General features: G+C 31.6%; 1 protein-coding gene across 1 annotated transcript in view; it reads right to left on the bottom strand.

Moving 5' to 3' along the window:
• Nucleotides 1-14,729, bottom strand: part of MS3_00004320 (uncharacterized protein) — a 91,611-nt gene that overhangs the window by 69,509 nt on the left and 7,373 nt on the right. The window contains exons 7-14 of the mRNA XM_051212225.1: nucleotides 13,494-13,664; nucleotides 10,727-11,165; nucleotides 9,523-9,879; nucleotides 7,595-7,971; nucleotides 5,400-5,670; nucleotides 4,324-4,538; nucleotides 2,958-3,080; nucleotides 1,299-1,600 (exon numbers count right to left, since the gene is read on the bottom strand). Coding sequence (XP_051073332.1) covers nucleotides 1,299-1,600; nucleotides 2,958-3,080; nucleotides 4,324-4,538; nucleotides 5,400-5,670; nucleotides 7,595-7,971; nucleotides 9,523-9,879; nucleotides 10,727-11,165; nucleotides 13,494-13,664 — 2,255 coding nt within the window. The remainder of the gene's footprint in view (nucleotides 1-1,298; nucleotides 1,601-2,957; nucleotides 3,081-4,323; nucleotides 4,539-5,399; nucleotides 5,671-7,594; nucleotides 7,972-9,522; nucleotides 9,880-10,726; nucleotides 11,166-13,493; nucleotides 13,665-14,729) is intronic.

Raw genomic sequence — 14,729 nt, 5'->3', positions numbered from 1 at the left:
CTTATGAAAGAAACAGCGGTCAAATGTTCTATGCATCATTCTGACCCGTAAAGTCAATTTTTTAAACATCATCATATCGTCCAAACCAAGCATAGTATGCAATCTTAGAGACTGGATTGTAGTTAAAATCTGCTCGATTATTAATAGTGGCATCGACGTTGAGAGTAGATGCACTAAATGAAGCAGTTGATATGATTTCCGTGTTTGTAGACAACTGAACGAGTTTAAACTGCTGTTCAAGTAGTAATTCGAATTTAGAACAATCCACATTTCATCAACCTTCTTGTCGATTGATACATATTTGCAAAAAGTTAATTACTCTCAACCCCAACTTCAGAGACATTAAAACTTTAACCATCGTCTCCTTCTCTGCCCACTAACCAGAGAAAAAGTTTCATTCATACAGACCCATGAAGATTATTAATCGTTTGAATGCATTCATTTATGTTCAGATTTAATTGCAGTGATTATTAGTTAAAAAGATTTTCACATTGAGCCAATTTTACCCAAAACTAATACAAATGAAGGCTAGGTTGAACGAAACTTATTCTGGATTATTTTTAAAGTCAAATAAACCAAAATTAATACGATAGCATGTGCACTGAATGAAAATCATATCTAGTTAAATATGTAATCTTGCGTTTAATTTCTTTGAAACCATGAATCGATCTATGTTAGGTTACCACTGGAACCCTTAAGGCACTGTATGGCCCTTCCGTCCTAGTATGAGACTCCTCAGAAGTGAGCATCCACGGGAACTGAAATCAAGACCTTCAGCCTCATGCACGAACTACCAAGTTCTATAACACAGCCATCATTCTACAGTATTAATGTTTAATTTCAATCAATCCATGATTAAGTTTCATCCTGACAACTAAATATCCGAATCCATAAGGTATACTGATTTTTTCAAAGGTTGTATAACTTCAAATAAAAATTGTCACTCAATCAAGTGTCTAAATTTCAAGTCATCTCTTTTTATTAATAAACTTTTGAATTAAAGCTAAGAAATGAACAAAGTTACTTTACCTATATTCTTTGTAAATAGTATTCTATCTATATAGATAACGTAGTAAAAATCAAAAACTTTTTTTCGCATATAAGTCTTATCAGTCAGTAATAAAAAAATAAATAATTTAATGTAAATTGTGTAATAAATAAATATTAATTTCAATAGTTGAGATCATGAGTCAATTGAAGCTAGACCACCATGGAAAACCTAGAAGAGCTGGACGACCGTTTCGTCCTATTGTGGGACTCCTATTAATATTAATCGTTTAAATAAAATTACTACTTACTGTTTATTAACTTTTGGACCAGTTTTATCAGAACTTTTTAAAGCAGAACGTGGATTATTCGATGTGGTTGATGAATTTGCTGGTAGTGTTACAGATGAACCAGGTAATAATGATTTTAACTCTAATTTTGAAGATGATGATGAAGGAAGACGTCCAAGTGTTGCAGAATGAACTTTATCATATGATTTATGTGTGTTAGCGGTTTCATTGTGCAATTCTTGGATAGTTTGAGTAATATCTGTAATTAAATCCATTTGGTTTGATTTGGTCGATTTAACTGAAGTTGAGTCAACGTATTCATTCTAGCAAGGAAGAAATAATGGAAATTATTCATTTTGATATAAATTTCTGATTATTACTTTTTATGAAGTAATCTTAGAATAGCCATAAATATCAGTGTATAGTCATTCATTCTATGATATGAATTTGAAAATTATCATCATATGAAATCTAAATGTACTAATAGTTAAGTAGATTGAAAATATAATCCGGTCGTTGGAGAAAATTGAGGGAAATCTTTCCACACAAATTTATTGATTGACCGCACATATCTACAACTCTATGCAGAATACATATTTTAACGTCTATGAACCTTCTTTTGTTAAATTACAGATCAGTTACACGGATTACATAAAAATACCACAAACCTAAAAGCCATAGAATGATGAGCTGGAGTATAGTTAAATTATTATTCTACCATCTAACAGACAGGACTTAGATTTACGTATTAAACCGATAAGCTACTGTAATTATCTAGGGTTTTCGTTAAGTATCATTCACATTACTGTCTGGATTCTTGTTAATGATTCTCAGTCTTAGAAAACCATTTCGTTTCTCTTTATTTTATTGTTTGACACCGTAATTCTGCACAGGTGTAATCGTTTATGGGCTTTTTCTATCTTTTTGTTAATTTATAATTCTGCTTATTTTTGCTCTACTTCCAAGGACATAGTGTGGTGTTTGAATTAACTAATGATTCTTTTGTACTTGTTGAATGCTCGATTTCGAATTCCAAATACAGTACATGCGTTTGTGTTTGTGTCTTACTTCTTAATTCGACTGCATTATTTCTGGGACTCTCAGTTCGTACTATAATTCAAATAATTCAAAACATTATACATAGTTAATACATTTTTAACTAATAACTTATTGAACAATTCATTCGTCAATCTTCACAAGGAGATTTACTTCCAGGGATACCTGTGAGTGTATAAAAATCGATGCTTAGTTTATCACTGTAATACACGAATTATATTTAGTGATTATTAGCACAAAACTTTAAGACTCCAGTTTTGTATTCACTGTTTGGATCAGTCTGCATTCATAATGGATTTGTCATTAGGATTCAAGTCTTACAACCCAGTATAAAACTTTAAGGGATCATCGACCAGTTATACAATCGATATTATTTACTAAAATGGATTAGTGTTTCTGATTATTGATTTACCAAACTAATGTTATAGATCACTATTGGCATACTTGTGTAAATAATTCTATATTCATGTTGATTTTGATGTATCATAGAATTTATTGGTGTTTAGCACTACTGTTGTAATGAAATTGTGTGAGGCAACCGGATACCTAATAGATTTAACATTTCTGTTTAGTAAATTAGCGAATAAATATATATGAAATAGTTAAATAAGCTTAATAACATACTAGTTCGATATCGACTACTTCGTCAGTTTCTGTTCCGTCTGGGAGATCATCAGATTTGTTGGCACTTCTTTGAGACTGTTTACTTGTCAGGCTTACACTTCGTTTTGGTGGATTAGGACAAAACTTATATTTGGAAAACAAAAGAAGGGCAAAACTGATATAAAAAAGGACATTATGAGAATATTTCCAAATATCGATATTAGAATAAACAATTCATTAGCAAATTATTTACAAACCAGATGTCAAACATCGAAGTTCACACAATCATATAGTGAAAATAGACAAACTAGTATTTTAAATAAATTACAAAGAGTATATTCATTTTAAAAAAAGAATAATGGTTACTCCCAATCAACTGACGAAATATAGGTATACTGAAAAACAAGACTTGGTGAACTAGATAGTTTTGAATATACTAAGTGGAATATTGCCATTATTAACATATATTTAAACTATAAAATTTAAGGTGAAATAGCGGGGCAAAACAGGACAAATTATAGACTTTAACAAAAATAAGAACATTACAGAACAGAGTTTAAGTGAGAATACAAATAATATTTGATTTTATCCAAAGTACAAACTGTAGTAAAAAGTAAAATGCAGCAGGATCATTTCGACTTGTCTAACGGATATCCCAGGGAAATCAGGTACTCAATCCATAAAACTCACTTCACGAAATCACAATTAGATATTAGATTCAAACTTAGGATAACTATCATGCTAGAATATCATATTTCGAGCTGATAACCCCTATACAACTTTCACTAAGTATGAGAGTTAAGGAGTGTTTAACATGGAAGTTAGTGAGAATCACGAGTAAAATGAGCTTAAAATAGTAATAGTAGTGTGTCTCCAAATAAAATTACTAACTGAGTATTAATGATCTTCTGTATCCTCAGTCACATATTTTTAGACCACCATGTACAACATATTACCAAGTAATTCCTTGGAAATAAAGACAATTGTACATTGAAAGTCGTTGCATATCCCCAGTTGGAAGGGAGATGCAAACCAGGAACCTCACACATTAGAATGTTTGACATTTGATTTTTCCTCTCTAGTCTAACACCGTCTCAATGTTAGAGGTTATACAGAGTAGCGTAAAACACTCTGCCTTTATTTATAGAAATGTTTATCAGCATCCTTACAACTATTCATATACACAAACCTGGCGAATATTTTTAACAGGGTATCAGCGAATGAAGATGTAAGCTGAATAGAACCTGCTATCAATCTTGTAGAATTATTTAACAATTACTTAGTGCGAAGTACATACTCAAAACATTAGATTTCGAAAAAAAAACACCGAAATAATCTGTAAAGGAGATAAGAGCAACTGATGGAATACATCTTACGATTTACCTACCTTTTGACTTGTTGAGGGATGCTCTTTGCTTAAATATCGTTTATCACCATCATCACACAATTTTTCCAGATTGTCTTTTGAAACATGTCCTGATTTTTTTCCTGTATTTGATTTATTGCTTGATTCACTAGATGAAGCAATTAATTCATCAGCTCCAACAATTGTTTGTACTGAACTGGTTGTGCTACTTTCAAAAGCTAAACTAGTTGTACAGCCTTTTATTTCACATTTTGGTTAAAAATAAATTTTGGAAAAATAACAAATCAAATGAGAATTTATTTAAATAGGATTATATGTTTTATACATATAACATTGAGAATAGATAGAAACTGCTCAAACTACCTTACACAGATGTAATAGCAATATATTTAAGGTGCTTTCTCTAAAAGTTAGAATGGTATTTACCACATAACTAATGTACCGCATTCCCTGATTATTTTTTAGTAAGCTTCTAAACTATCAGTCCATTCAACATATAAAATGTCGAACTCTTAAAAGCTACAACTTTGATAAAAAATTAACTTATCAAGCAGAAATATCTTTTAACCACAACAGCAGTTAATAGACGATTCATGGAAGATAGGCACGTAAACGAACTTCGTTTTGATCTAAGTACTTTACCTGATGATATTAATTATTGAGTTGAAGAAGCAGTCTTAAAAAGATTATTATTTATTTATCTAGTGAAATTACTACTGAGCTATGAATTCCTTTGCAAGAGGTTAGTAATAAATGTATTCAACATGCTTCAGCAGATCGTAATTTTATAGTCGTCAAAATAACACAAAAATTACCAATATTCAAAATCATCCAGGTGTACAATACATCTGTCAATTAGAGAACTTCATCACTCATTTTAAATCTAGCTGCCCATGAAAGATATTTCATCTATCTTGTTTATCAATTCAGCTCTTCATACAAAAACAAACAACTTCATTGAGGAAAACTGATATCTAACCATCCCCCACCCTACTGTTATATTAAATTGGACGCAGAAAAATAAGAGAAAGCAAAACAACACACTAAAATATTCTAAAGATCTCAATTAAGTATTTAAATACTCAAACACTTCTTACTGGTAATCGGTCGGCTGGTTGTGGTCGATGTTGTAACCATTGAAATAGCTGTGACTTCACATGTCGGTAATGTAGTCCCCACAGAAACTGTGTTAAAAGAAACAGTAGTCTCTGGAGCAGAAGAAGTGGACTGCCTAAATAAATAACTATGTTGTGGACAAGATGCCATTTCAGCAATCAAATCAGTAGACATATAAGTTGCACCATTTGAATTGGATCTTTCAGTTAGAACAGTTAATGGGAGAATAGTTGATACAGATGGATTTGTAATCTTTGAACAATTGAAAGCACATTTTCAAAAATGAAATAAAGAACTATTTGAAAGCGTGATTGAGTTTTAATTCGAAAGGAGAGTGAAATATGAGAATAATTTACATACCTTAGCGTTTTCACAACCTTATCGTACGAGGTTTCGTTGATAGTAAGCAGTCAATTTCAAATACATAGGATTCAATATGAGCACTTAGGTATTATATCAAATCAAGAATATTAGTATTTGTGTGGAAAGATCGATATACAGCATAGCTGAAACGTTAACGATCTCACAGTTCTAATTATCATCATATTCAAATTCTCAACTAAAATATGAAACTAATATCAAAACGGGGTATTTTCAACAAACTGAACAAAATGTCATCAAACCACAATAAACATGACGTGAAGAAAGATGTTAGTAAATAGAGGAGATCACATAAACTCTACTTTTGTTTGTTTGGTTAAATAATATGACGTTACCACGACTGACAAATTCCATTTATGAAAGCGGGTTGATGAGATAAGAAAGAATTGGCTGATATAGCCCTCTCCACGTTATTCGAATGGTGCCATACAAACTCAGACTCGCCTGTTAGTAAAGTCTCATTTCCACTTAGTACAGGCAAAAGTGGTTGGTGAAATACAAGTGATTACCCTTCTTACAGTAACTCCACCTGTAGCCCATCTAGGGTTATTGTGTGCCCTAAGCCCGGATAAAGGTTTGGTAATGGGATCAGAGACCCCATCTCGTAGGAAACAATCTTGATAAAATTATCCTAGCCTTATTACAATCGTATGACAGCTCTTCACAAAAATTTAAATGGGTTAGCTTCTTAATGATGGATCTTATTTGACAAGAAGCTGGTAAGTTCAAAAAATATTTGTTTAAATCCTCCTGAAACTTAGATTTTATTTAAAAATCTAGTCTTTTAAAGTTGCATCACTTCAGTTTGTCGAGATATTTTTGCTAGTTTTACAATCTAGGTTAATAAATTCTAAATGGTCTACGCTACATATAATCATCAATGTGACGACATCATTATATAAGGAGTTTATGGAATAAATTATCTTAATTTTTAACCAATCTACAGCAATCAGTCTAATTATTTGTCCTATCATAATCCTAAACCCTTCTAATTTTTGATACTCGATAATAAGTTGTTAATTCTAACACTTTGTATCTTTTGCACTTAATCTTCATTAAGCAAACAACTTACCGACATACTTTTACAAACCATTTATTTATTGATTTATCTGGACGCTGCCTCTCAAGTCATTAGGTAATTTTTTTATGATACAGGTCAATGACATAAAACCAGCATATGCTTCAACAATCAACTTCACATTATTACCATGGGAAGTTTGTGTACATAATTCAATTTTAGGGTAGTCCATATTATTTATGGAATCCAGATAGATAAACAGAGAAAACCAGAAGGCAATAGATAACTTGTTATCAATATGGGGCTCATTAGTAGAGCATAGCCCTGATTTCTCCAAGTAACAAAATTCGGATCTTTGGATGTTAGGGAAGTCATGTTATCTTCATACCACTGGGTAAGCAACCGTTACACGTTAAATAACTAAGGATATCGTTTGAGCATTTTTAAATCTGTGAAATTACTATGATTTTCTACTCAAGAGAACTTGTTTCCAAACGGAGATTTATAAAAGCTTCACAAAATTATAAGCAGTCCATTCCATAATGAGGTTTCATCAATACTTATACAATCCACTAAAATCCGTCTAAAGTACAAAACATATGTGCAAAACGATCACTCAGAATCACGTACTTAAAATGAAAAGAAATCAAAACTTTGGATACACATTATGAATCACATTCCATAAGTGGTTATGTACAAAATCCTGGAAGTATAAAATAGAACTCAAAATGACAATTAACTATAACTTACAACTGATAGTTAGTATTTTTCACTTACTTGTGAGGTCAGCGACTTTAAAAATGTGGAGCTTGTTGATTTAGGAATGATACCACTACTACTAATTACCGGTTGTATAACTTGCACATCAGAACTACCAGAAGCCGGATAAAATGGATGTGACAGAAAAAATGTGTTTGTTTGAGCCCCAGCTGTAAAGCTTGTACTACCTTCAGAGTCTGAAAGAATACCGCTTGTTTCATCTGAACCATGACCAGGTATATAATGATTAAGGATTTGATGAGAATCGCACGACACAGGAATTACACTTGATGGAATTGAAAAAGATGGCATATAACCGATACTTGAAGTTGTCATTAATTCTCCCGAAGCACCCGAAATAGAATTACTGACATACAGGGGAACTGCACTGGCAACTTTAATGATGAAAAAAATAAACACAAGCCAAAAACCCCACAAAATTTTAAAACAACCACATATTAATCGAAAGTATAATTTGAAAATCAAAGAAATTCATAATTGTACGTTCTAGATCTCATAGGTCAAAAAAATAAGGGCTTTATAAAGTGAAAAAGGAAGCGATCAATAAATATATGATTTAATAAGTGAAATACGAAACTCAGTAAACATCAGTAATTCGGAAGTAACAGTACTAATGAAGAGATAATAATAGGATCCATGAATTGATAGTTCACATTTTTAACGTTAAATCTGACATAAGTTTCAAAAGTGTTGTAAAATACTTTATTTTCTAGATAAGCTGTGATTACAGCATTACTACAATCTCTACATGTTTACTCAAGGAGTTTATTCATTGACAAAGACCATAAGCCAATATCAGGAGTAATTAAGATGAAACTCTAGTAAATAATTTACGTGATTAGCAATAGGCAAAGTTTTTTAAAATCCCCATAGACATTACCTCAGCCGAAGTTCAAATGCGACACAAGTGTGAATTTTTTGGTTGCAACGTTGAAATTCTCATTTCCACAAAAATATCGCATCTTTAAAATAAATGAATTTTGGTTCCTAGATTTCATAAAGGTTTCATGAACCTTGTGTACAACATAACTAACCTATAATAATATGAAATAGTGTAATTGGCTTGATATACAACGGATTATAGTGGATTGATTTTATTCAGTACTATAAAGTAGAATACAGTACTGACTGGTAATCAGCAATCAAAAAATTCAGCTAAGATTGATATATATACAGTAACAATCAATGATATTAAGATTAAACATGACTATAGCTAATCAGGTCACATCAAAGGTCATTGAGGAAATATGAGTTATAAAAATGTTATGGAGATGATCATTTAGAAAAAGGAACTAACAATGAATAACAGAAGCTAAATAGCTAGACGGCTTCCTAAAAGAACCACATCCAAAAGTATTTCAGAAAACCAGTTTTTTAAATAATTTTCTTAAAATATGTGAAAATTTAAAACAGCATTTCTAATAAAATCATAGATTGACCAATGTAAGACCACGACTGAAAATCTTGATTCACTGAATGATCGTTTTACTCTAGTAAGGGACTCCTTATTGGAGAACATCCACGATCCCACACGTGGGAATCGAATACAAGACTCACTGTCTCGTGCCTTAACTCTTAACCGGTAGACAACTCAGTCAGCATCCAGTGGCTCGACTCCCGAACGCGGAGTCATGGATTCTCACTTCTAAGCTCCATACTAGAACGAAACGGCTATCCAGTACTTCCAGGTTTTCAATGGTGGTCTAACATTGGGCGGTTCATGTTTTCAATGAAATTCCCTATACTTACATGACATTTTTATCAACAAACGATAATGAAAAACAGTTTATTTTGGGTATGAATTTCATATTTAACCACAAATGTATACTGAGTCAAAAGTTAATTAATTAATAGAGTCATCTATTTTTAAACGAAAGACTTTTGTGAATTAGTTAAATAATAAAAGCGTGATAAACTGAACTTACTTCCAGTAGACATTGTCCCAACAGATTTACCAGACAATAATTCAGGGAGTGTTGTTATAACATTGAATTGGTTACTTTCATTCATACCGCCTTCACATTCCTCATTAATAGTTTTAACTGGTTGACTTGTTCGAATTAACAGGACTGATGGATTTAAAGATACTAATGCACCACTAGGTAAAGTATGCGCTGTAGTCATTACCGCTTCACTATGAACTTGGGTAATTTGATTTACACCAATCTTATTATTCAGAGGAGTTCTTGAACGTGACATTGTAGCTAGAACAGACTCATCGAGAAATTCCTTAGCAACATGACGTCTTGAAGGAAGTGTTCTCAAGCGCAAAGAACTTGTAGCTATAGAATTAAAATAAAATATTCAAAATTAGTATTTACTTAAGTATAGACTAGAAATGTTTCAATTCGATATTTGTGGAGACTCGTCTTTGAATTGATCATTCTAATTCACCTTAAGGAAATGCTTTCATTGATGCGTCAAAAAACTGAAATACACAATGAATATGCCTTAATTGCTATAAACTTGACCCTAGCAAAGTCATATGATTTGAAAAGTGAAACATTAACAATCAGGTATTATAGAGGACTCGAAAATTACATGGGGAATGAAACAATTTAAGCAATTGCACTTTTCGTTAGGATCTGAAAATTAATATTGTCTCTATCTAATATGAACAATTTTGTATAAAAATGACTTCTAACAACCACTAATTCTACTCTCAAGCTTATATGATTAAGGGGATTCAAACAACGGATGTTTATGGCATTCAAATTCACATTTTTTTATATCACTAGAGAATCCATGCACAAAATATATGAATATGTAATGCATTCATGAATATGGAATGGTATTTCATCTATGACAAGTAACGAATATAAGTTAAACATTTGACTTGTGATTCAAGAAATTTATTAATAGTTCCGCGCTATTATTTTTATTTGCACAAGACATGACCTTAAAATTTGGTATTGTGGTGTTTCATGAAAGGAATATGTCATAAAAAACGTTTTATCACAGAAAACGAACGCTTTTCGTTCTTATTGAATCTCATGGTCTTCTAAGTGAATAAATCAAGTTTCAAGATCTCTAAATAACTATAGGTAATAACTAGACGCGACATTACATTTCCGAACAAATGAGAAACCATGTACTGTGAACTGTGAAGTTAGATGCACTCTCATTTACCTAGAGTTTTTGGTGTACTGGAAGTATCCACATTTTGAACAGATCCCATAACAAGCGGATGATCTTCTTTAATATGTAATCCATCTAACGCAACTTTTTGTTCACAGCTTACGACGAATGGTTTAGCTAATTTCACATAGGTAACGGATGGATTTATATTTCCACTGCTAGAATCTGGAAGAAGACCTGCGATAACACCATTCGAAGAATTAGCTGATAATAATATTGGTGTGCCAATAATTGTCCCATCTGGTAATCGATCTAAATCCGAAGTCACATTATTGTTATTGTTTCCAGTATTCCTCATTTCACCAGCTGCTACAACATAACGTGGTAATGGATAGTTTGCCGGTAGAATAGTCGTTAGTGCTGAAACGTTTAATTGTGGATTGTTTCCAATAGAAACAGTGGCATACGCTACAGTCGGTGAGACGTAAACCTGTCATATGTATACAAAAATATATGGTTAATAATCATTCCATAAGAGTGGATCTGTTGGGTTTGTTATATTGACGAATATTGTAGATAAGGAAAAAACGTGAGTCGCGTCATGAAATTTACTCAAGAAAACTAGGAGTTGATGATTTTATTCCCTGAAAGTGGAGTTATCAGTTAATGAGTGGCATTTAAGGCATATATGAAGTAGTGTACACCACGTATAACGATACAACTCTGTTAATGATCAGCAAAAATAAATTCCAAAGTTAGACAATTATAAACTAACTTGTCTTAAACGTTATGCAATAATGGTCGTGTGTAAGAGACTGCTTGACTTAATAAATGAACAAACCTCTGCTTCACAGACCATCAAACTTCTTGCAGTAAATTCTTACTGAATTCAAAATAAGCAAAACAACTTTGTAAGTTGCAAGTGTCAAAGGAGACTTTAAGCGCATTATACATAACCTTTAATTGTAACATATCTACCATTTAAATCAACCGTGCAGAGTTCATATTTATTGAACCTTATTAATTAAATTATGGAAGAAGTAACATACATAGCTAGGGATATTTTAAACAAGTGTGGCTGATCCATAGATTCTAGCTAGCACTATGTATCTGGGTATTTTGGGCATCCCATCATTACTTTCGATATCTTAAAGAGACAAACGATCACCCTCAAAATCCAATATTGTTATTACAACGCCCAATTATTTGGAACATAAACATTGTTTTCGGTTACAAATAGCCATTCTCTGGTCAATGTTATGATTATTATCATCACCATACTCATAGCCCTGAAAATCCTTCTCAGCTAAACTAAACATTGGTAAGATATTTCGTTTTCAAGTTAATGTATGTTAATACAAGCATAATTAGTCTTGACATATAAAAATTTCACATTTACTTAAAAACAAGAAGTTTAAGGCTATGGTGAAGTACTACTCAGCGAATAATAAACCGGTCACAGTACCTTTTCGTAAACCCTGTGTCAGACATTCGGATATATAGGAGATCACAAACTGATCTAACTTGGAAATGTAGACCTTTGGATTCGAATTCCGTGATATAACAATACTGCTTGCTCATCACAATACCAAGAGGTCCTATGTCTGATCTCTAATGTGGTGATAAGTATCTCTTGCCGAGCAGCCTTGAACAAGGACAAAACAACTCAGTTCCGAAGATTCATTGGTGTCTCACTAGCTGGTGGTACTTTCGTAACGAAAACCATCATCATTTACAGACAAGAGTTTACTTTTTCTATTTCAATCAACCATAATCAGCGTCTAAGGGGTTTTAAATATCTAATATCAATATTCCTTGAATTATCTGTACAAAAATACCTTCTGCAAGTTTGTGAATTTATGTTAAACCTCGTTAGTTTTAGGACAGAAGATAGACGCATTGTTTTGTCATACGAAAAACTTAGAAAATTACTTGATGATTAACTGTCGAAAATGCTTTATGATTTTAAATGGATCAACCGCAAATATCTGGATGATAAATGAAATGTGAAGAAAAACCAGTGAAAAATATAACCGAATTCAATCAGTTTTTATTATTATTATTATTATTATTATTATTATCATTATCATTATTATTGTTATTATTATTGTCATTAACACAAAGTATCTGTATTGATATCGACTATCAGTAGTCATATGTTGTAATTTTATGTGTTTGGATATATGCTAAAAGTCGATTATTATAAATCATATGAATTCGAAATGCTGAAAGTCATTTTTTATCCAAAAATGTCATACGGATGCATCAACTTTAGATTTCTGATAACAGTTAAGAAAACGTTGCGAAAACTGTCGATTCTTTGAAAGTCATATCTTTAAACAAGTCTTATCAAGGTGAACTCCCACTCAAATCATGCTTTGTGATACAGTGAATAACGGCCACTTTTGTGATGTACATATTGTATCACATTGAAAGATTTCATCTATAAATCAACCTCTAGAAGCACTAAATGAATGACAATTCAGTAAGCATTCACCGTTCCGTTCCAAATGGAAAATTAAGATAAAATACCAAATTCAGAAAATCAGCATTCAATTTCTACATGGTGACAAGAAGTGAATGAATTTATAAACGTAATAACTAATAATTTATCATTTCTTATTTTAATGCAGTTCTAGTCATGTCATGGTTGATAATTAAGGGCTTGAGATAGCTCAAGTCTTGTCAATCCTTATGGAGAGGAAATAGTTACTCAGGGTTTCTCAGTTAATTATAAACATGATCTTTAAGACTCTTCTCAATATGACACAATTAATTATTGTCATCATTATTATTGTACAAAAGTAAAAAAGCTTACATATGCTTTTGTTTGATTGTTATTTTCAGATCTTGAATGTGGAGTTGATATCAATTCAATCAATTCGCACTGATTTCCAGAATTTGTAGATATATTAGCTACATTGACGTTTGATGCAGATTCAGCTGATTTCTTCCTTGAATCTTTCTTCTCTCCGTCTACTAAACCATCCTGATAAAATATAGAATTTAGGAAACACATAAGAGAATATTGTTATTATTTAGATTTAATTAACTGTTTGATAGTTTGTGATGTATAGTTTAATCATCAACCATAACATGTAACGATCAATTGGGAATAATAGAAACTGACTAAACTGAATAGCCATTGCAGTAGTAAGATAGTTGGATTTGATTTTACCAAACGATTATATCGTCTGAAGAATCTTTTACAACCTAGAAACACTCTGTAGATTTATCAGCTCTTAAACAGGACTTCACAAAACTGTTCGTTTAAGATCCTACACTTGACGAAAGCTAACTTCAAATTCCGCAATCGTCCTCATGATGTATATTTCATAATCAACATGGGAAAAATGTCGTTTAGCACAATTTGACAATAAGATCCACATCAACATGCATATGGTGACCAACAGATATTTTCCAATCTATTTCAATAGAAAACATCGATGCTACCATTCATAATTCTAAAAACATTAGAGATCTTAATAATCTTGACAGTAGTACATGCAGTATTCTAATGGACACAATAAATAATTAATAACTAAAATCATTAATGCTAATAATAACAATAGTAACTGAAAATGTATAACTAGAAACAACATACAATTTCATGCTGTGTATTTTATTCTAATAAGATACTCAAAATAAGACCAAAATAGTAATGAATTAATGAACATTTGTTAGACACTAAGTACAACTTTAGTTAGAAAAATATCTATGAAGATGATTTGTAACAAAATTTAACATTCAAAAACAGTAAACAGTTTTGGTCAACAAAAACGAAATCATCATAGAACTTCATATCATTCAATGTTTGTAATAAAATATCTCGATGGTCAAATGAATTTTTGACAAAAAAAGTGTAAATAAGTGTTATCTGATGTGAAAATGATGTAAACAGTAGACGACAAGTAGATTATACTGTTATTAATCACGGCAGATTCTAGACACATGCAATAGCACGGTAGATAAAATACAAATGTCATATAAAGTGCTAGGAAATTGTGACCAAATAAAATAAGTTATTTCTGATATTTAACCTCTAATGACTAAA

Source organism: Schistosoma haematobium, chromosome 1, assembly GCF_000699445.3.
Source record: "Schistosoma haematobium chromosome 1, whole genome shotgun sequence".
In the NCBI taxonomy this organism is placed as follows: domain Eukaryota; kingdom Metazoa; phylum Platyhelminthes; class Trematoda; order Strigeidida; family Schistosomatidae; genus Schistosoma; species Schistosoma haematobium.
The sequence above is the reverse complement of the archived record's forward strand: the minus strand, read 5'-3'. Positions and strand labels throughout refer to the sequence as shown.